At 38.9% G+C, this 22,384-nt stretch overlaps 1 protein-coding gene across 3 annotated transcripts in view; it reads left to right on the forward strand.

Moving 5' to 3' along the window:
- Positions 1–22,384, forward strand: part of SMURF2 (SMAD specific E3 ubiquitin protein ligase 2) — a 58,912-nt gene that overhangs the window by 19,833 nt on the left and 16,695 nt on the right. For all 3 annotated transcript variants that reach the window (XR_011729970.1, XM_071764470.1, XM_071764469.1), the window contains exons 2-9: positions 7,097–7,135; positions 8,757–8,865; positions 14,983–15,116; positions 15,386–15,451; positions 19,011–19,095; positions 20,352–20,435; positions 21,450–21,652; positions 21,823–21,907. Coding sequence is in view for 2 of the 3 variants with exons in the window: in XM_071764470.1 (XP_071620571.1) it covers positions 7,097–7,135; positions 8,757–8,865; positions 14,983–15,116; positions 15,386–15,451; positions 19,011–19,095; positions 20,352–20,435; positions 21,450–21,652; positions 21,823–21,907 (805 nt within the window). In the remaining variant the exon portion in view is untranslated. The remainder of the gene's footprint in view (positions 1–7,096; positions 7,136–8,756; positions 8,866–14,982; positions 15,117–15,385; positions 15,452–19,010; positions 19,096–20,351; positions 20,436–21,449; positions 21,653–21,822; positions 21,908–22,384) is intronic.

Here is a 22,384-nt window from a genome sequence, read left to right on the forward strand (position 1 = left end):
GGCTGCCCAGGGAAGGGGTGGATTCTCCATCCCTGGAGATATTTCAAAAGAGCCTGGATGTGGCACTCAGTGCCATGGGCTGGGAACCACGGGGGGAGTGGAGCAAGGGTTGGACTTGATGATCTCTGAAGTCCCTTCCAACCCAGCCTATTCTATGATTCTATGACTGCTCACACTGCACTCTCCTTCTGTGGTACCAGGGCTGGAGTGGATGGTGCAGTGTTTACTTTCCATCTAATCCAGCAGAGGATGTCTGAAATTGTCATCGGTTGGTCCAGTGTCCTTGGGTGAACTGGGCTTCCCTCTGCATCTCATCTGGCACCTTCCTGACCCGTGACCCTGCCAGCTCACTCATGTCTCCAGGGGATGATGCTTTGAGTTTTAATTTGGGTAGCATTGAATTTCAGATAAAGTCTTGGGGAAAATAATTAAACCTTTTAAAGAAGGGCATGCCAGCCTCTGTGTTTGTATGCTTTTGGTACTCACTCTGGTTTAGACTCATTAGGTTATTGTACATTTCTAGTGCTTTGTGAGACTCAGAGCAGCTGTCAATAAGTAAAACAGAGCAGCCTGAAAGCACTTGTGTGTATACTTGCAGGAGAAATGCTTTTTTCAGTGTGTTAATTATGTGCTTCTGAGTGTGCTTTGGGAAATAGAAAATAAAACTCCATTAAAATGTAAAAGCTTAAGATTGTGTCTCTGAAAACCTGAAGAGTTTTAGGTTGTTATTTAGGTATCCTACTGGCAAAAATCTGCTAAGAAAAAAAAAAAAAAGAAAATAAAAAGAAAAAAGGTTTTTAAATAAATGTCTAGAACTTCAAACCAGGCAGGAGGAAAACCCACTGGTATGGAGAGCATTTTTTCCAGTGCAAGGGGGAAGGGTGTGGGGCTGTTCCTCCCTCTTTTGCAGCCTCTTTTGCTTCTGCCACTTCCTTGGCATCAGAGCTAGAGGTGGCCTCACTGCAGGGTAAGTCAAGGCAGCTCTTGGAGCCAGTGGCAAGCTAATCCATCTCCCCAGAAGGTTTAATTTTCTGTGAAGCCAGTTCAGCTTCCTGATGTACCTTGCATCCTATGACTGCTGGCCCTGATTTGAGAGGGGAACAGCTGCAGCCTTCTTTCTTCTTCCGTGCAAGATGAAACCCTCCAGCTCCTGTTGGTTGGTGATCCTGGTTAGAATAATGAACCACTGCTGCATTTCTACTCATTTTGGTTTTTTAATACCTTCCTTCCTCAACCCCCCGAGCACCTGTAAAACGTATTTGTTAGGTTTACCTAACTCTGTGTGTCCCGTCTTGATGATAATCGATTGCCATCTTCTGAAGTGCATGAATTTCATTAACTTGAAAGTAAATTCTGAGTTTATCATCATGTTCTGTCACTTGGTCTACCTGCAGAAAAAAGGGAAATGAAAATTGGAAGGAAATTAAAATAACTCCTGGTGATGCTGATTGTAAAATAAAATTTAGTGTGAGTAGTTGGGATAAACAGTTTTATTTCAGAACCTTAATTGAGAAAGTTATTACCTCAACAGCTGTTTTTTGCAAATCTGTATGGCAATATTTACAGTCCTGTGTTTGATGCATAGTTGAAGACCTCCTGTTGTATTTTCCCATGTGGGAATTTAAGCAGGTCCAAGGAGGGGATGCAAGCAGAAAAGTCCTAAGTTTCTTGGTAGCGTGCCAATAATGGAAGAAAATAGTAGGAATTTGTTGGAAATGTTTAAAGTATTGAGCTGTCCTGCTGGAACCTGCACACGGTGTGCTGCTTGCCTGTCATTTTCTTTAAAATTACTAAGTAAATAAATTTATGAAGAGTTTAATACAACGTGGAGGAAAGTCTGTTGTGTCAGCCATAGGTTCAAGCCCCCCAAAGGATTTCAGGGTCCCAGGGGCAACCATCAGAAGGCGAGGAGGGGTGGGTGTGGGTGTTGGTTTGTCTCCCTCCCTCTCCCTCCCCCAAGCAGGCTCATTCCAATCAGCAGTGTAATTGGAATGCAACCACAGTCTGGAGGAGGAAGGGGAATTTTTGGCAAGGAGAGACAGAGCAGTTGGGAGTTTTATTCAGATTAAAGCATAGACGACCATTCATTATCAGTACAACACACATTAGCAACAGCCCAGCATTGTGTTTCTACAGCTGGGACTTATTTCAGTGAATGTATTGCACTGTGTATTACATGCAAACAACTGGGATCTGATCACAAAAAGCAGTGCTAATGGCTTTCACTAAAAGATGGTGTTTCTGTAGGGGCAAGAAAGACTTGTCTTTAAAATGAACTGTTGTAGTAAAAATTGATAGGCAGCCTGTCCTTCTCCTTGCTGTCCTGAGTGTTATGTATGTTCTGGAACAAGCACTTTTTTTTCTTTTTCTAGGAGAAAAACCCATGGGGAAAGAAAAAACCCAAAAGGAATTAGGATGTTAAAACTGCTGGCTGGACTCAGAAGGCTGAGCTAGTTTTTCTATGGTGATGACACGTGAAAAGCCAGAAGATTAGTAAACATAATCTTAGCTTTGGACCCAGTCCTTTTCTTCCCCCTATAAACTGGAGGCTGTCTGTGGTCACTGTGTTGGTTGCTCACAGGCATCTGACATGAGATGGAGGGGGGTTTCTTAATGTGTCACCTACTGAGTTTTAAATGTGTTGATTATGTGTTTCCTTCTGCTTCTTCAGCTGCTTCTGCTTGCTTCCATGGGCATTTGTGATTGCTTTTTAATTCTTACCTGTCTTTCATGACACTACGGATGTCTTTCCAATATACATGTTTTAAATTATTTACTTAAAGTTTAATTTTAAATAGGGAGATTTTTTCTAGTGATCATCAACAACTGTAATCCTGAGGTACTCCTCCTCATGATGCTAGGTACAAACACATTAAAACATGAAAATTTGTTCTAAAGAGATGCATTGGATAAATGAGAGTGAACAAATAGAGAGGTAACAGCACTGCAAGGTACCTGTGAAAGAGTCTGGTGAGCAAATTGGCCGTGAACTGTTTGCTATAGATTGGAAATGCTTATAGCTCTGGTTAGGGTTGAATACAAGATCACTGCCCTTAAATGTCCAAGTTCTTTAGATTCAGACATTTTCTTTGTGTTCACTTTCTCAACACTCATTCTAGATCTGTTGTCCTGGCATTGGAGGTGAAGAGGGTCATTAAAGACTCTTATAGACCATCATTTCTCAGACATGGTTATTATGTGAAACCTTGTAGTTTTTAATCTTGTTTTCACTGCAAGTTTCCTACAGTGGCACTCTCCTTTCTACTCCATGTTCTTCCCTTTAAGTATGGAAATGTTGTGTTACCTAAAACAAATGTGCTTGTTGATACTTTTATAGAACAGTGCCAAGGTATAACAAAATACCTCCTGTGACAACAGTTTGATGTCATAAAAAGTTTTGTTTTCCTGTAAAACTTACTTGAAAGTAAAAAGTAGTTGTAACAAGTTCCTTGCTAGCTAGCTAAAAAATGAGTAAGAATACAGAAAATGAGGAAAATCTTTTCAGTAAATCATAATGCCTTTTTTTTTTTTTTGTGGGTTCAACCGATTATTTCATCCCCCTATACAACTAGATGTAAATTTTAATAGCTAACATAAATTAGATTACAGGACTTTGGGGATATCAAATATTTTGCATTTACTTGCAATAGTTAAATTTTTTTTCAGTAAACCATTCTTTTTCTGTCACTGGAGTACTAAATCAGAAAAAGAAAACCAGCAAATGAGATTCACATAATTCCTGTTTTTGAGTATTTGAGAACTATGCATAGCAAAGCACTCATGGCAGGAGACTAAGCAGCTCTTGGTGTTTCTCTGAAGTGACCTGAGCAGCATATGTTAGAATGAGATCATAAGGCACGATAAAAAGATCCTTAATGACCATATAGGATGGAAATCTGATGTGCATGCTTGTCTTGGCATGTATGTATTGTTCCTTCATATTGGAATATTAATGTTCTGTTTCCTGTAGACTACCCAGGAAGTCTGTAAGAAATACAAAACATAGCTATCCACTGACTCATTGATATTTCCTAATGAATGCTTTATCTACATGTGTGTACTGGGACCTGCCAATGGCTTTTGATGATGCACTTGAGGTGCACTCCTTCTCCCCCCTTCTTTTTTTTTCCAAAGCAGTGTCAAGATTTATGGTTTGTGCCCTAATTCCTGGTTTGTCAGGCAACGGTTTGTGTCCTAATTCCTGAAAACCTTCAGTGCCAGTTTAGCTCTTTTTGTATGTTTAAAAATAATTTTAATAAAATATTTTAAATAAGAAACACCTTCCTCTGGAGGGTCCATTGATGGTGCAGGGTCTGCTCATGTGGGGTTGGGTCCAGAACCATCAGTGTTTTACCTTGGCTTTGTTGTGAAGAATAAATCTTGGCTGTGGTTCCTTCTGTCTCTTTGGTTCAAATAAATATGGGATTGAAGTCTTAGAGATAATTAAGTCTCAGGAGTTTTAGGAGAATCATTGCCTGGATAAAGAGGAGACCCCAGCAGTGACCTGAAATGGGAGGAAAAAGCTGCAGGCAGAGATCCCGTGTTGTGAGAGACCACTGGGGAGTCTGTGTGGGAGTGTCTGTCCAAGTGCCCCACTGCTGGGAAAAGCCTCAGCTATGGCTTTCAGTCAGCCATAAAACATAAATCCATAGGAAACCAAACTTCCTTCGTTTTTAGTCTCAAGGAACTATTAATCAGTTGGGTATCAGAATATCCAGAATAGTTTTTAATAGTGTTGAAACTGTTAGAAGAGTGGAGCGTTTGAAACTGTTAGAAAAGTACCATTCCTCTGATGCTTTTCCCACCCCAGGAAAAGGTTTTGTTCAAAAAAAAAGTCCTGAGATAGAGTGGAGCTCTGTGTGTGGAAGAAGTTTTATTTAGAATTGAGCTGATGCTCCTGGGACCTGGGTTTTTTCACCTAGGAATATCTGGCAGAGAGTGTTGCCAACACAAGGTTTCTCAATGTGTCTCCTGTTTTGTTAACCTGACAAAGCCAGAATGGGTTGACTTCTGACTTTCCTTAAATGTGGTTACTAGAGAGGGAAATATCGAGCCAAAAATATTAGTTTGTTCACTCATGGCTAATTATTGGGGAAATGGTTATTAGTCTGAAAGTTGTGCGTGTGCCCAATCTTATAAAAATAACACTTTGGTTGAATTGCCCTAGCAGGGTTGCTTAGTGTTTTGAAAAGGTGTTTATAAATTAGCTAACCTTGCAATTTCTCTCTGAAAATATTAGTCAAACCTCTTATTTTGGACATTAAATGATTTCAAAAGTATACTGCATGGCTCATTGTGCTATAGATGATTTTTGTCTTAACTATTGGATTTAAAGCCTTCAGCTTCATTTGACACTTCGTGTTTCTTGTAGTGGTTGGAATTGAGCAATTAATTATATCTTTTTGAGATATTTTTAAAAGTGGCCATCCATATAAGCATCTAATTTATTTGAAGTTACTTACCATTAGATGAAAAATAGAAGGTGAGCAGTAACCTTTTCCAGGTCTTGGGTGAGTGGCAGCTCTCGGGTGACAACTCAGGCAGGGGATATTCTTGGTGCAATAAAATCTTAAGGAACTGCAAAAGCATTTTGTTAAAGTTTGTCTTGCTATATTTCTTTAAATGCCTTTTAAGTTACCAGTTTTATATGTATAGAGTAGACTTTAAATGGCTGGGCACATGGAAGTCTTTAGCATCTGTGGGTTTTTATTACTACCATCCTACAGACTTTCTTTGAATGTTTTGTGGAGCAGACAATGATATGACAGTACCTAAAAGATTTGGCTCTCAATTGTTATTGGTATTTTGGCTGTTTACAGTGGGATTATTGGGTGAAAATCCCATTATTAGAGCTCTGTTTTAGGATTAACATTATGACTTTGAATTAAGTAATTTTTTTTTTAACCTCTTTAAGAATAGCAACTAATAACATCCTGAAACCAGGCAAATGTTTTTCAAATTAACAATATTAATTAACAATATCAAATTAAATGCTATTCATCCCTTTGCATCAAACAGGGTCTTCTCATCTCCTGGTAGTCATCAATATTGGTCTCTTATAGAAAAAAAACCATCCAATCATACATACTGGGGAGTCTTTTGCAGTATTGGTTCCAATCAGATACCTCTGCCCTTCTCCCTTTTTTCTCTTTGGTTCTCACTGTAGGAGTTAATGCTTTCACTCAACACCCAAGAATCCTTTTTTTGTGTTACCAGTAAATATCTTGATGTTTCACAGGGGAATCTGATATCTCTTGCTTACTAAACCTGTGATAATAGATAAGTATATATAGTTGAACAGTGGTGCCCTCTGTAAGGAGCTCTTCTCTGTACCTTGGCATCATCATATGAAAGTTGTCCCCTTTGGCCTTCTATTTATTTATTTTTATTTACTCTGTTTTCATTTGGAATTATTTTTCCCCTCGGTATTCTTAGTTGAGAAATGCAAATGTTCCTCCCTTCTAATTTAAACAAAAAAGCCTGAAACAATTATCAGCTTCTGCAAATAAAACATATCTTTGGAGCCATCAAAACTCTGGCATTAGAAGTTAGTTTACTCCACCCAAATGTTTTTCAGGTAAAAACTTTTATTTAGTTTCCCTGCAGGGTAACAGGAAAGGCTGGGCTGCTTCATGCACTGGGTTTTATGGTCAAGGAGCTTCTGCTGGTCTGTAGAACTGGACATCAGACCTTGCTTCTGTTACACCTCTAATTTTACTGGCTCAATTGCTTGTGCCACTGTATGAGGAGCTAGTCAGAAATGGTCCAGTTTCCTCTCTGGGTAAACACAGAGTTGGCAAAACCATTGAGGAAAAAAAGAAAAAATTGCATATGAAACTCTTGCCTGAGGAAACCACTACAGTATCACTTCCACTGTAATCTACCTAAAGGTTAATTGCCAAAAGATGACACTTCTGGCACATCTTTCAGGACTTTTTTTACATGACAATGTAAGTGATGTAGGAACACAGTTATTTTATGTTCATTCATTTTAATCCAGCAGGATTTTCTGGAATTCTGGACAGGTAAAGTAACTTTTTTTTTTTATTAGGTTGGGAATAAGTAACTGAACATTCTATTTCTGTTTCTCTTACAGTACTGTGTGCAAAAAACTTGGTGAAAAAGGATTTTTTCCGTAAGTAGCTGTTAAAAGTTGTATACTTTTATAGATGGGATAAATATAATGCAGGTTCTGTACCCCAGTGTTTGCACATGATCATTTTATTGAGATATTTTCATTAAGGGGACTGAAAGCTTTGATCTTTTCACACTGTTTAATTCCAGGGCTTCTAATTTTGTCTTGGTGACATTTGTCAGAGATTCATAATAATTAAAACACTGACACACACTCTCTGATTGTGATGGGATGAGAAATAGATTTGCTCTTTCAGGCCAATTACATGTTTTTCAGTTAGTGCCACATAATTATTTAAATGTTTCTCACAGAAGACCTTTTTGTCCATGATGGACAAAACCCATCCTAATTATTAACAGTCCTAATGCTTACCTACTCTGAAATTATATTTTAATTAATTTTAATAATGTTTTGAAAGAAGTGCTTAGGTGGTGGATGAAGGAGGCAGAAAGGAATGTTACTGGCTGCACAGGCATGCACACACACATCACCTGCCTGCTGCCTCCCAGCTGGGAATAGGAAGAATTTGAAAGATAAGACCTGAACTTTGAGAAAAACTTGCAGAAGGGGTGATGCAGAATGATGCTGTAATTAGTGATACTACCAAAACTTGCTTTACATTTGGGGTTTTATATTAGTAGCAAGTTTGCAGGTGTTTAACAGCTTAATAATGCCTGGAAAAAAAACCCCAAAACCTGTCAAGATTTGAAATCTGTGATGCACAAGTCCCACAAGGTCCTGTTTGTCCCTGTCCCCAGGTGCTTTGCCCAACCTTGAGCCACTCTGCTGTTGGACTGGCTCTGCAGTGAGTCACCTGAGGAGGCAGAACTGGTACAAAACTTGCACTACAGAAAATGTGAAGAATGTTTCACCACCCCAGTGCCTTCAGCTGACTCACTGGGTGCTGGGATGAGTGGGAGGAATTGGTGTGAGGGGAAAAGGGATAGGACCACAGGACTTAGGGGCATTACTGGTGGGACCATCCCTTTTGGTGTCACTTAATTGATGGGTTAGAATAACAGCTGCAGTAGAGGTAATTGTAGGCTGTGCTGGTCCTGCTCTTTTTCCATCCTTAGCTGTGCAGTCAGTACCAGATTTGCACAGAATTTAGTTTTTTTTTTTATCAGCTGAGCATATGCTGAGCATTTTTGGGTAAAAATCTAGCAGAAAGTGAGGTAGAAAGCCAGCAGAAAACAAAGTGGAACTTAAAAGTGAGAATAATCTGCTACAGATGGTTTCCTGTAGTACTAATAACAACTGAAATAACTGAAATAACTCTTAAAAATAGGAGCAATATGTATCTGTTTTCTCTTCCTTTTGCTGAATTCTTTGTATACTGAGAATTTACTCAATCCTGATTTAAGAAGTTTAAACATTTCAGGTTTTTCCCCACACAGCATTTTGCTTACATGTCTTCTTGGTCTACATCAGTGAAATAAACTGCTAATTTAGCTACTTCCTGTGCTTAATATATCACATTATTTTCATTCATTAAATATGGTTCTCATTTATGAATAAAAGGCAGCTTCAAAAAAAAAAAAATTATGTCCTGTATCATTGCACTGTTACTTTTTTAAAAGCATCCTAATGCATTTGTTTTTTTTTTTCCCCCTCCTTTTAGGACTTCCTGATCCTTTTGCTAAGGTTGTAGTGGACGGATCTGGCCAATGCCATTCTACAGATACTGTGAAGAATACACTTGATCCAAAATGGAATCAGCATTATGACCTGTAGGTGGTAACAGTGATAACCAAAGGTTTGAAGTGAAAACCTCTAAAGTACATGGACATTGTCAGATATTCATGATGCTGTCCTCTTTACAGCTTAGAAAATCTCCCAGAGTTTACTCGTTTGATTCAAAAACACATTTCTGAAAATACTACTTCCTCATTTCTCCCAAAATCTAAACACTTGGTTTTCTAGTGATGGTCTGCAGTATGCTTTACATGTACTCTTGCGTTATTTTGTTGTAATATTTTCCTGTTAACACTTCTGTAATATGAAGCAAATAACTGGCAATATTTCCCTCAAATTGCTCTTCATGTTACTGATGTCTGTTGCAGTGCTGGAGTGTCTTTTCTTTTGTCTGCTTCTTGTTCAGTTTTCTCTCCTCTGTGTCATTTTCTGTCCCAATGTTCATCTCATGCTAAATTCTTAGGCTTGGGCATCTTTCAGTGCTTTTGAGCAGTATAATAAGCAGAGCATGTGCACAATATGGTTTTCTTCTAAAGCACAGAATATTCTGTATAATGCAAATTATTAAAGCTTTAATATTGTATATAGGTTTCTTTGTGCTTGTGCATGCTTTCTTTGTATTTTATCCTTTTATTCTTTGTCTTTCCTTGGGGAAGAGAGCAGTTTTTCCACATTGTTTCCTCCTTTATTTCTGAGGCATAGTTCTGATCTAACTGTTTTCCCATCCTCTACCTATATTACTAGAAATAGTTTTAGCCTGTTTGTGTTAGCTTTGGACATCACCAAATCAAAAGCAAACCAAGCACTGGTACACAGGGAAGAAATGGTGGAGCATCATTTGGCAATTATCTGCTCCTAAATTGTGGTGAAAATGTCAAGGAGTTGCCTGTGTCTTGGTGTTTGGCTGTGGTGACAATGTCAGTAAGCAGGTGACAGGAATGGTTTGTAAAGGATGCTGAGTGCTCTGTGGTTTGATGACTTGGAGACTTGGTTCCCTTCTGGAGAAAGAGCAGAGGACATGGGAAATGAGGGAGGATTTTAGTATGGAATGAGAGTAATGGAAAAAAATAGTAAAATCTTCAGAAAAAATTCCTTTCTGGTTATAATTTTCAAGGAAGAATGAAGAGAAGGTATTTTTACATTGTTGTATAGAACAAGTCATGCTTGTCTGTGGATACTGTAATTGCCTTAGCTTTGAAGCAAGAGTCTGATTGCAGTCCACATTGTATTATAAAAAGCAGAACTAGAAATGGGGTTTCTGGCAGAATATTTTCCTTGGGCAGATTCAGGGAATCTCTTGCTGGATTGTTTTGAGGAATTTAGACATGCATGAAACATTTTTTTGTTGTTTTATTTTTGGGGGGGAAGAGGGTTCCTGAAAAAAAAAAGTTATGTTTATCTAGGATATTATTTTGAACATAAATCACTTGTCCTGTAGGAAATACTACTTTGCTTGAATCTGGCACTAGAATTCCCTGGTGGCTGAAGTACACACATCATTTCTAATCCAAAGTCAAATTTAGCATTATGTCAGGCCTTGTACTTTGAAAATAATCCTCTCCCTCTCAGATTTTTTTTCATAATCATTTAACCACGTTTATTCTCTTCCCTGTTATTCCTTGCTCTATGGAAACATTTCCATTTGTAACAGTCAGTCAGTTGGTCTTTTGTTCCTATTTAAAAGAGCAAGTAAAAGATAAGATCTTTGATACAACTCACAGCCTGGCTTTTCTCTGAAGGTAACTACTGCTGTAATATACTCTGTGTCAGGTCTGGGCTGTTCATCTGCACCAGATATTCAGATAATTAACTTCTACTTCTGGAAACAAAAATCAGAAAAGTAGTAGAAATAGTAAACATCCCTACTACTAAGCACCTGATGGCAAACCTCATAGATGACAGGACTCAGTCTTTCTTCCCATCATTTGAAAATAAGGTGTTTTTTTTAAACTTTTTGAAACTTCCTAATATTTACCCTAACAACTCCCCATCACATGGGAACATCAGTCTCTGCCTCCTGGTGCTTCCCTGCTACAGGAAATGCTTTGCACACCAAGCATAACAGATGAAGTCTCAGTGGCAGCTTGCCTGCTCCTGCCACCATGCAGCATAGGAAATCAACCCAGGGAAGGTGTGGTTATGGAGAATTTTTTTTAAATAAAAAGTCTGCCCTTTTTTTTTTTTTTTTTTCTCCCTACCATGAAGATTTCTGATGGTTTTTTAATGACTGTAATAGGCTTAGGTGCAGTCAAGCTGTCTCTTGGCTGAGTTGGGTTGATTGAAGTATCCCCAGTCTGGACTTTGTAGAGCAGGTTAATACTGCTGCTAATTAAATTTCATGGCCCATGTGATGGCATATGCAAATGGGGCAGTGAGACAGATCTGTTGTGATGTATTTATGCAATAATGTCTGAATTAAGTTGCTGATTCCAAGGGAATTTTGTGGCTTGCTAACCTGGTCCAGCATAATATGTATTCTGTTGTGTGAAATTTTTTGAAGTAAGATGTCTGCAGTGTTAAAAAGAACAAAAAAGGCTTTGCTATTGCCTTACATAGTTCTTAATTCAGATCTTAGCAGGGAAGGAAGCAGTTGAATTAAGTTAGTTGCTTAGATCCTTCAGCTTAGATGGATATGTGGAAGGGGGCTTGAGAGGGAATCTGGGAGGCTTTCCAGAAAGAAATTGCCAAAGAGTTGCTGTCTGGGTGCAGTTTAATGTTAGCAAAATACCATGCTTGCCCTGGATGTATTCCCCTTCCTTATTCCAGTCTTGTGTTTTCCCTTTTGTTTGAGCCTTTCCTCAAAGCTTTGAATAACCAGACTTAGCACATTTAGAGACTTCTCACATTCAAAGCATTTGGGCAGTACTAAAACCAGCAGTTCTGACACTTAACTAATCCCCTTTCTCCCTTCTTCTTTCCTCCATTCTGTGGTAGCCCTGTTTCTGTCTGAGCCACAGCCTCTGGCCAGTTGTCTTCTGCCCATCCCAGAGCCTCCAACACCCTTCAGTCTCTGGTAGAGATGAGAGCAATGTCAGGGGGGAGAAAGAGAGGAGAGAAAAAATCAGGGTGATATTTTTTTGTTTTGTCTCTTTGCACCCTCTTCTCCCCTGATCTGAAAGCAGCTGATCTCTCAAAGCATAACCCTGGCATTGTATTACAAAAATTTTATTAATGGGAAAATAGAGAAACAAACTTAAGTAATTTGTCCAGGTTGTAAAAAGAGTCTGTGTGGCAGCATGGATTAGAAATAGGGAATTCCTGGCTTCCAAGGCTGAGTTCATACCTCTTGATTCTTCTCTCTTTCTGGAGGGAGTACATCTGGCTTGTGATCAGGAAGATGGTTGTTTTTTCAGGAATATATATTTGTATTTTTCCACCTTCTTCATTCTGCTTTTCTCTACCAAGCTGAACTCTTTAGAGAAAGTATATATAATGTCATGGAGATGAACAGTCATTTGATACTAAACCTTTTGGAGTGGTATATTGGCTCAGGAATTACCACTTTGGCAAAGATAAGTTTATTTAGACAAAGTAACAATTGTCCCTGTGTTTTAGAATTTGATTGAATTATTTTAGAGGCTTCCAGTATGGCATGTACTTGATTTTTGTTCAGAAGTGAAAGTGATGAGAGTGGGTGTTTTTCTTAAAGTTTCTGAAGGTGCAATTCTTATCCAGGGTATCTGAATGTAGTCAGGAGATATGGAAACTATCAAAATCTATATGAAAATTAAATTTCCAGGTTTCCCCTTCAGTTATATTAGTTCTGTTATCTCTGCTAAAGTACTAAAGATGTGAAACAGATATTGCTGGTACAGATAAAAAAAGCTCCAAGAGTTTTGATTATAAGGAAGGAGAGAGGCATCCAGCAAAGTGGGGGGTTGTATTTTTTGTTTTGGTTTATTTTTTTACAAAAAGCTTACTTTCTTTCTTTGGAACATTTTTTTTAATAACAGCATTCCTAGCTGAGGCTTTTATGTTGGAACTTTATTGCTAGATGATGTAAAACAAATGTAACTTATCAACCCAGTGAATTGGAAGTGTCAGCTTGTCCTGCCACCACTCTTTAAATGCAACCATGTATTTTCATGCCTGAAATGATGCAGAAATATAGATGAAAAATTTTGCTAGAAAGCCAGCTAGCAGTTATTGAACTATCTCTTTTCTTCCTTTGGAAATAAAGAAGACATTTTTATTTGGAAAATGCAGCTTTTCTTGCTTATTTCCTTTAAAAATGTGAATCAGCCAGGTTTTTTTCTGTTGCAAAAATCAGAGTAGGTTATAGTGGCATTACAGAAGTCCTCACCTGTTTGGGATGGATGCTTTACTGTCTGCATCTCAGCCATGAGAACCTCACCCTGAAATGTTGCAGTAATTCTTGGAAACTGTATTGTATGTTCAGCTGTTCTACATATTATTCAAACTGTTCTGTTATGAAATTGTGATTAACCATATACCTTTGACTTTCTTAAAGCAACAAGGAAAACTGGAAAATTCAAGACAGGTCATGATAAGTCTATATTTTTAAGTGCACCTAACTTATTCTCATAAGAATTTATTTTAAGTACATGAAACATTGTAGACTGCAGCTGTGCACGTGAACACCCATCTTCATCTCTCCTTTCTTTATGCAGAATTGCCACTGTCTATGTTGTAAGGCCCAAAAATCAGACCTATGTTGTGCAGTCACTTTACTATTCCAAAAACTTTGGGTTTTGTTTGTGTGAAGTTTGTTTTGTCTTTGTTTGTTTGTCTTTAAATGTGCATTGGGTATTTTAAACCATACTTATGGGTATGTGCCTACAGTTATGCTTTTCTGTCTTCTACTTCCCGGGTCAGTCCCTGTCTGCAGGTGGGAAAAAAGTTGCCCAAATTCTGCTTTTGGAAAAGGAAAAGTGGGAGGAGTGTTAATTGAGAACTTCCCTGATCACAGCTGCAATTTTAAGCCGTGACAGTTCAATTGTTTGGTTTGCCAACCTTGACAGTATCATTTCTATCTTATGAAAATATTGGGATGTTTTAAAGCTGATAAAATCAGTCAGTGGGGGAGGGGATGTATTTACACATTGGTTAAGCTTGTTTGATCACTTTTCCTTCAAAGAGAAAAAAGCATTTGGAACTAAAACTGCACAAGGCCAGAATTTGTGGTCTGGGCAGGGAGAACCACAAGCAGCCCTTGGGATCTAAACCAGAGCTACAAATTAATTTTCCTCAACTTGAAATAACTGTAATAACTCAGTATTGGCAACAGGTGATTTATCTTAGGCCTTTGAAATTGTCCTCTGCAAGTTTTGAGAGCAAAAACTAGCAATTCACAAAGCAGTTGCTTCTGAAGAGCAAAGCTGCAAACAAAAAAAGCAAAACTGAAATGGGTCCAAACTACAGGGTCCAGGCTTGCCCAGGTGGGTGAAAGGCAGATGGAGGTTTTGCAAAGCATTTCTGTGCTGTGAGGAGTGAGCAAGGGGCAGGAGGTGGCACATCTCACCCAGGATGCTGCAGGGACTTTTTTGTCATGGGTGATGTCTGTAATATGGAACGTGTGGCACAGGCAGAGCTTTTCTGAAGCTTTCTTAATACTGAATCATCTTCCCAAAGATTTGCTCACTGCAGATTTGTAACCAGGGTTGCTGTGTGTTTCCCCTGGGTGCTCAGCAGAGCTCTGAAGGAGGGGGACTTGCACTGCAGTGCCTGGGAGAGCTTAGTGCTGCAGCGTGGTGATGGTTCCTGTCCTGGCATTTGAACCTCTCTGCTTGCTAACCCTGCCTCCAGCACTGCTGTGCTCTTTGCTTAAGCTGAGCACAGGCATGAACTGAAGCATGTTTGTAGCTGCTTGAAGAGAAGGGGTCACTGGGCCAGCCCACAGCCTGGCCATGGTACTGTTTTAGTCAGATTTCAGTAGACTTTGGGCTTGCTTGGATGCCCTCTTCCAGGATCAGGATTTTAGATGAGTTTGTGTTCAAGTAAACTCCTTCATAAAACATGCTTTCATTAAAGTATAAAGTATACATCTTCTCTGACAAGGGTTTACTTTTTTTCTGCTCTAATCTTTCATGTAATGGTTGACAGTCTCTTTTTTCCCCCCAAGGTGATTTCTGGAGCATCTTTCAAGATATCCAGCAAGTGGCATTCACAGTTCTGTTCTTTGTGTTTTTCAGATATATTGGGAAGTCGGATTCAATAACAATCAGTGTGTGGAACCACAAGAAAATTCATAAAAAGCAGGGAGCTGGTTTTCTGGGTTGTGTGAGACTTCTTTCAAATGCAATCAACCGCCTTAAAGACACTGGTTGTAAGTAAGCTGAACAGTAGTGTTTCTTCTCTTTCAGACTAAATTTTCATTCATTTCATTTTTTAAAAATTATGGTTAATTTTTGTTCATTTCTTGTTTGGTATAAAACTTGCATATCCTAATTATTTTCTAGTTTTAGTTTTGTTTTCTTTCCCCATTTCTTGAAGTTCTGTCTTACTCTGGGCTGAATTTTGTTCTGCCAGTACTGCAGTGTGCCTTTCAAAAGCAGCAAAACATTGTGTGACTTACACTGTGTCCTTGTTTTGTAGATCAGAGATTGGATCTGTGCAAGCTTGGGCCAAATGACAATGATACTGTTAGAGGACAGATAGTAGGTAAGTAAGGGGTTTTATATTTTTCTTCTCTTGGAGCTTAATAGTAGCTGTAGAAATACCCTTTCTAGATGCCAGTTTTCTGTACTGAATTTTTACTTAATTTTTTCAAATTCAGTATCTAGTGCCAGAGCCACTGGACCTGGAGCTAGAAATGTGTACATAGAGAATTAAAACAAAAAAAGAAAAGTAAACAAAACACCCACACCATGCCAAAAAATCCCCAACAGCCCCCTCACACACCACATTATTGTAAGTATCAGGGCAGATAAGACCATAGATAATACAAAATTTATTTAGAATTTTTTTTATTTCACTGCAAGGAATGGAGACAGTTGGAGCCTGATGTGTCTGGGATGACTTGGCCAATTAATTTTGCATTTTCATGGGTTATTTACAAGTCTTGTCACCAATCTCTGTGTGTTTTGTCATTCTTTCTACTCATAAACATCAAATAACTTCAGAATTAAGGAGAAGCTGGCAAACAGAAAAATAAGCATCCACAAACAATTTAATAAACATTCTGTCTTTGGTGCATTGTCAGCTGTTTCAGAAAGCAGTGTTTCTAGTAGGTTTCTTGGGTCAAAAAGAAAATGGTCTTTATAAGGGGGTCTTTATTTCAAGATGTTAATGAGAATATTTGAACATGGGGGAAAGAAAAATGAATTTGCATGCTCAGTTTTATGTTCAGTTCCTAGTTCAAGTAATACCCAAGCAGCATTCTTGTTTTGTCAGCCAGGAAAAACTTTTGAAATATCAGTCAGCAAATAAGGACTTCAGTGCCTTTGTTTGCTTTCCTCAAAGTGCTCAGTTGAATACCTGTGACTTGAGCTCTTTCTCTTGTTTTAACCATCTGTCTAGCATCTGATCTGCAAGTGTTTGCACAGCATTAAGATAAGAGTGAGGTGGCACAGGGCACTCAAGTGATGGTAGAAATGTGGAATCCTTACTGCATTGCTGACACTTCAGACCATTCTTGAACACTGAAATTTCCATGTGAGCTTGCACAGAAGAATTAAAGGATGAAACAGGCATTTTTCTAGGGCACGTTATGGTGTCAGTTTGGTTTGGTTTTTGGTTTGGTTCCCTGCTCATCCTTGCTGTATGCATGTGGTTTTGTTTCTGGGGTTCCTTTTCAAGAGGAACCTGAGCTCTGCTGAGAGAAGAGTTTGTTCAGGGTCAGCAGGGACCTATCCTGCTCACAGGAGTCCTGCAGATGTGACACTAGCAGGGGCTGTACCCTCACACAGCCCTGTGCTGCTCTCATGCTGCCCTCCAGAGTATGCAGCATGCATCCTTGTCATCAAGGCTTGAGAATGCTGGCATTAATTAAGCCAAAAAACCCCAAAACCCCCTCCCAAAGCAGAAGGGTCTCCAAGTCAGTAGTGTGGGCATAAACTGGACTGACCAGTTGGGTTAACCTGATGTGATCATGAAAAGTGGTGTAACCAAAGCAGCTTTAGCTCTTTGGGTGTGCTCCTGGGGGTGTCCCTCATTTTCTGGAGCTGCTGGATGGTGCCTGGAACCTAGAAAAAAACACAGCTTGTCAGGTCAGAGCAGAGATTGGGAGCAAATCAGTGTGTTCTGCCTTCTGCTGTTATGGTCAGGAAGGTCAGGTTTCTTCAGTCATGACTGTGGTGTAGTTTAATGCATCCTTGGTAAGATTCCAGAGACTCTTGTCTTTTTTTTATTGACATTGTCATTATTAATCTCCTTATTTTAATCCTCCTTCACTAATGCAGTCTTGCTGAATGGGTGAATGAGCCTGAGTATAACTGGGAAGTTCCCCAGCAGTAGTTATATGGTGGAGAAAATTTTATTAGAAGTAAGAAAGAAGATAGAATAAATTATAAATATAGTCTCAGTCCCTCTAATGATAAACAGGCTTTCATTAAGTAGCTATGCAAGATTGGAAAACAATATTAAAATGTAATTGATGCCTTCAGAAGATGCTAACCTTAAAAACCAAGTCTGCTGTGGGTATGTCATTATAACTTAGGACAGGGAGCAAAGTGATCTTTATATTTAATACTTGGGATTATCTTCAAAGAGGGGAAGAAAAGGGGACACTTGTGAGTTGTGGATGTAAAGGGCACCTGAACTGTGTCTTAACTTAATCTTGCAGCTCTCTTCTGTGCCACCATTTTATTTATGATGTGGCAGTGCAGAAAAAATGAGTCCTAACAAAATGAAGCTGTGTAGAAATTTTGTTCCTTACAAAGGCAAGGAGGAGGTAATTACCTTCCTTTAGTTTCATTTTTGTCTGTGTATTGCTTTCCAAACCTTGCCTGCCTGCAACAATGTGAACTTGTAATGGGTGGGTTTGTTGCAGAATAAATACATAATTTAAAATTTTTTTTTCTTAAATTTAAGGCGGTTTTCACTGCAAGAAGTTGTTTTGTAGTGTTAAGTGTTCATGGAAGATGAGGAGTTAATGTTGATTGGGAACAAAGCAAGAGCAGGTACTGCAGGGCTCCCAGGGTTGGTCTGTTGAAGACCCAAAATCCTAAGTTTCAAAACATGTTGTTGTTGATAATTTGAGCTCTTTGGCAAAACCAGCCAGTAGTGCTACATCATTTTAAACTTTGTGATCTTGACAAGAGTTTGATTGTATCAAAGTTAAGGTCTGTAAATTTATTTCATTGCATGCATAAATAGGACTTGAAGGCAGTCATCCAGAGGTACAGTAGTGCCACCTCCAGAAATGTGTGCCACAGCACGTATTTAGCTTTTTAAGTAATCATTTTATTGTTAAAGGCAAAACAAAGCATCAAAAAAACCCAACCAACCCCACAGGAAGACAAGTGTCATAAATTATCAGATTGGACGCTTGCAAATTATGATATTGGGAACAAAAGCTGCACAAAAAACCCAATCTATTTTCATAATTGTACAAAAGCTTCAGGCATAAATATCCATTGCAGTGAAACATGTAAAAAAAAAATGTATTAATACAGTTTTGCTGAGGGCAGTAAGGGCTTCTTAGGGTGCTGAGCACTGCTTTGTGTGAGAGTTACATCTGACCACTGGTGTTTGAAAGCAGCCAATAAACCAACCCTGTAGTGTTTCTAGAAGTTAAATTTTGCCTGATTTTGTGTGTGTGTATTGAATCCCATGTGCACACAAAATACACAAGAGTCAAAAACATCCTGGAATTCCTTATTTTAGCTCTTTCTACCAGCACTTCTGTTAGCAGTGCAAGCCTGGCACTAGCACCCTCCTGCTTGTTGTTCCAGCTATGTGTGAGGCTGGCCACCCTGCTGCCACCAAATGAGTGTCACAGTCTGTCTTGTATAGAGAAAAGTTAATGACAGCTTCAGGGTTAACTCCTTTCCTGCCCTCATTTGCATTCATAACTTTTAAAATATCTTTTTGAAGTGACGTGTAGAGAATTCCATTTTTTAAAAGATAAAGTTTCTGTATAGCTCTGATTTGTGAGAAGGAAAAAAAATAGAGAACGTGTCTCGGCTCCTCCAAGCTGTACCATTTCTCTTTCAAATGATAACTATAATTTTCATTCAGATGTCATATCTTTTTAATAATTCTCCTATTATTTTAATAGTAAGTCTTCAGTCCAGAGACCGAATCGGCACGGGAGGCCAAGTTGTGGACTGCAGTCGGTTATTTGATAATGATTTACCAGATGGGTAAGCAAATACAAAACCAGCTCAGACAGCAGCCTTCTGCAGTCATGAGAAGTCAGTGTACAAATAATTTATCCTTGCACTCACACAATGTTCTACAGTTTTGCATTTAGGAGCTAAGCCAGCCAGGCTGCACAGAATAGTTAATAATTTGACCCTTGTCTTGACTCCTTGGAAAACGGGAGAAGGCACTAATGGACAAACACATCAAAAATATACTTATTTAAGGAAACATAGGTATTTCAAATTATAGAACTGATAAAATAATATGTGAAATCACAGCTGAAAACTGTCTTCATCCATTTAGCAGTTTTGGAGTAAGGTAGTGAACATGCAGGCCTGGCTGAATTCTACAGTGCTGTTAGGAGGGATGCACTCCTATAAAAATGGAGCACTTCTTCCATGTAAATCATGGTGAAGGAAACATGATTGGAAAAGGTAATGGAGCCTGAATTCCTGCTGTATTTACCTGCCAGAGGCTGTGCTTAGGATTTTGATTTGTTCCTCTGAGAGTTAATGACATCATTAACACCTAAAACAGTTTTGCAAATACAGAAAAATGTTCTGGTTTAGGTTCTGGTCCTGTCATCAGCTTTTTCAGAGCAAACACAGACCTTAATGTGATTCTTGGCAGGTAAAGATAGGAGAAAAACTTACTTTTCAGATGATGAATTCTAAAATATAAATTAAGCCTAAATATGATTCTTTTGATAACTTGGGATCTGGAGGAGTGAAACATTTCCAAAAATGCTTTTAAATTTTCACTTCAAAATTTTCGTTGTATAAATGTTGCTTATTTGATTGTGTAAGCTAGCTCTATAGTCTCATGTATCTTGTGCAAAATTAATGATAATTAAGAAGTCAAGTGATTTGAAGGTGACTTTTTTTAATGAAAGCAAGTAGTGCATGAAGATACTGAGAAAGAACTTGTTAGGATCTGTGGTCAAAAAAAGCTAAAAGCCTTATTAAACATAATGATTTCAAGAAGTTTCTTATATGCCTATTTGGATTTAACTAAAATTCAAGTATTTATTGAACATGAAGATGTGATACTGGGAATGATATGCCTGGTTCCAAGGGAAGAATATGTCAAATCAATTCTGAGTTGAACTTTCAGTTGTTTCCTGTTACCTTGTTCAGCTAACATGATTCATAATAGTGTAAGTCTTCCTGAGCTGGCATCTATGTTGGAAACATTTTGTGCCCTGGTTTCCTGGAAATACCACTCATTGCCTTATCTCTCAATGTCTGAACTCTAGGTGGGAGGAGAGGAGGACTGCTTCTGGAAGGATCCAGTATTTAAATCATATTACACGAACAACTCAGTGGGAGCGACCAACACGGTAAGAAATTATTCAGGAGATGGTTTAGGGATGGTTGCTTGCTGACCAGGAGCACTGAGCACAAGCTGTGATAAGTGGCTCTAACAGGGGTATTCAGCATTCTTCTCAGTCAGTCTAAAAATGCTGTGTGCTTTTCTTTAACATCCTACTCCTCCTACCCCTTCAGTCTCCCTAATATTTAACTCGGAAGAATCATTCTTGCAGGGTTTTGTTCCTCCCCTCATACTGGCATCTTTGTTTGCTTGAAGACCTGAATTGTGGGCAGGGTCAGTGCATGTTTTTCAGATTTTTCTGCAGACCTTCTGTGCCTGCAGACTGTATCTTCTAGCAGTAAACATTCCAGTCTCTGTAGGGATTTGATTTTAAATAATCTATACTGTTAATGCTGCCAGCTCTCATTACATATCTGCAGTTTTCAAGTGAGTGAAGGTACTGAGGAGCTTTTTAATTTATTTATTTTTCCTGGTATGTTAAAATACTCTAAGCTGTTAGCAGCTTAGAAAAATAAGTGCAGAATATATAACTTATTTGGGGGATTTCCTGCATCCTCATCGATCCCCCTTTAGCCCACTTGAAGACCTTTTGAAAGCAGCATTGAGATACAAACCTACATAATTCAATGCTTCCTCTTGTAGTCAAGCTCTCAAGAACAACTGTTTTTTATCTTTTCACCATCCTTGCCTAATAACCTTCCTTAAAAATTAGAAGGAATAACAAGGCCTGATCACTTTCTCAGCTGTCTGAAGCCAGAGTGAGAAAGTTTGGGCTGTATGTCAGTTGATCCTATAGCAACATATCCTAAGTGTCAGGTTAGACCCTCAGATAGGTAGGAGGTTTACTAATTACTGTGGGATGAACCAGTGAGTACTGAACTTCCTGCCCACCATCCAGCTATCCTGCTTGACAAATCAACTGCTCAGACAACAAAAATGCCCAGAGAAGCCTTAGATGGTGCTTCCATGAAGCACTCTGTGTATCCCTGTGGCAATGCCCTTGTCATGTTCCTCCCCACAGGCCAGCATCTGAATACTCCAGCCCAGGAAGGCCACTGAGCTGCTTTGTGGATGAGAACACTCCAATTACAGGAACCAACGGGGCGACCTGTGGGCAGTCCTCAGATCCCAGGCTGGCAGAGAGGAGAGTCAGGTCACAGAGGCACAGGAATTACATGAGCAGGACACATTTGCACACTCCTCCTGACTTACCTGAAGGATATGGTATGCAAATGAAATTGGGTTAATTGTGGGTCTCCTAAGAAACTGAGAAAACTGAAAACTTCTCATACATAAAATAATTTTTATTCCTTCGTTTGGTGAAATCAGTCTTTGTGAGCTTTTGTATTGCATTTTTCTGTTCATATAGTTACTAATGTATTTTGATTCCACAGAGCAAAGGACAACTCAGCAAGGTCAGGTCTATTTTCTGCATACTCAGACTGGTGTTAGCACATGGCATGATCCAAGAGTACCTAGGTAAGAATGGAAGTATCCTTAAGTTTCTGCTGGTGTACATTCCCATGGAAATGGATTTTGGATATGCTGGGAAGGATACAGTGCCTCATGCCCATAACTTCACTGCACTTGCAAATGATATTTTTGTTAAGACTCTTTCAGTTACAGGAATATGCTTTGCTTTGATGCATTTTCTGTAGACACGAGGGTGAGATGCAGCTGGCAGTTGTGCATTAGGAAGCCTTTGCCCCAGTGACTTGTGTATTATAGAAAACCAGGTCCTAGACTTCTCTAAAAACACCCCCACAATTCTTATGTTTGCAGTGTAGTATTTCTACAAAACCTAAGTTAGTGCTGCTCTTAGGTGTGGCAGCAGAAACTGCACAAATGTCTCTGAGAACAAAATTTGGCTGTTTGCATGAGGACTGAGTTTATGTCATGTCTAAGGAATATTGTATTTTTATGCTAATATGCCACAGCCACTTAGTTAATAAAAAA

This window comes from Heliangelus exortis, chromosome 20 (genome assembly GCF_036169615.1).
Source record: "Heliangelus exortis chromosome 20, bHelExo1.hap1, whole genome shotgun sequence".
NCBI lineage: Eukaryota > Metazoa > Chordata > Aves > Apodiformes > Trochilidae > Heliangelus > Heliangelus exortis.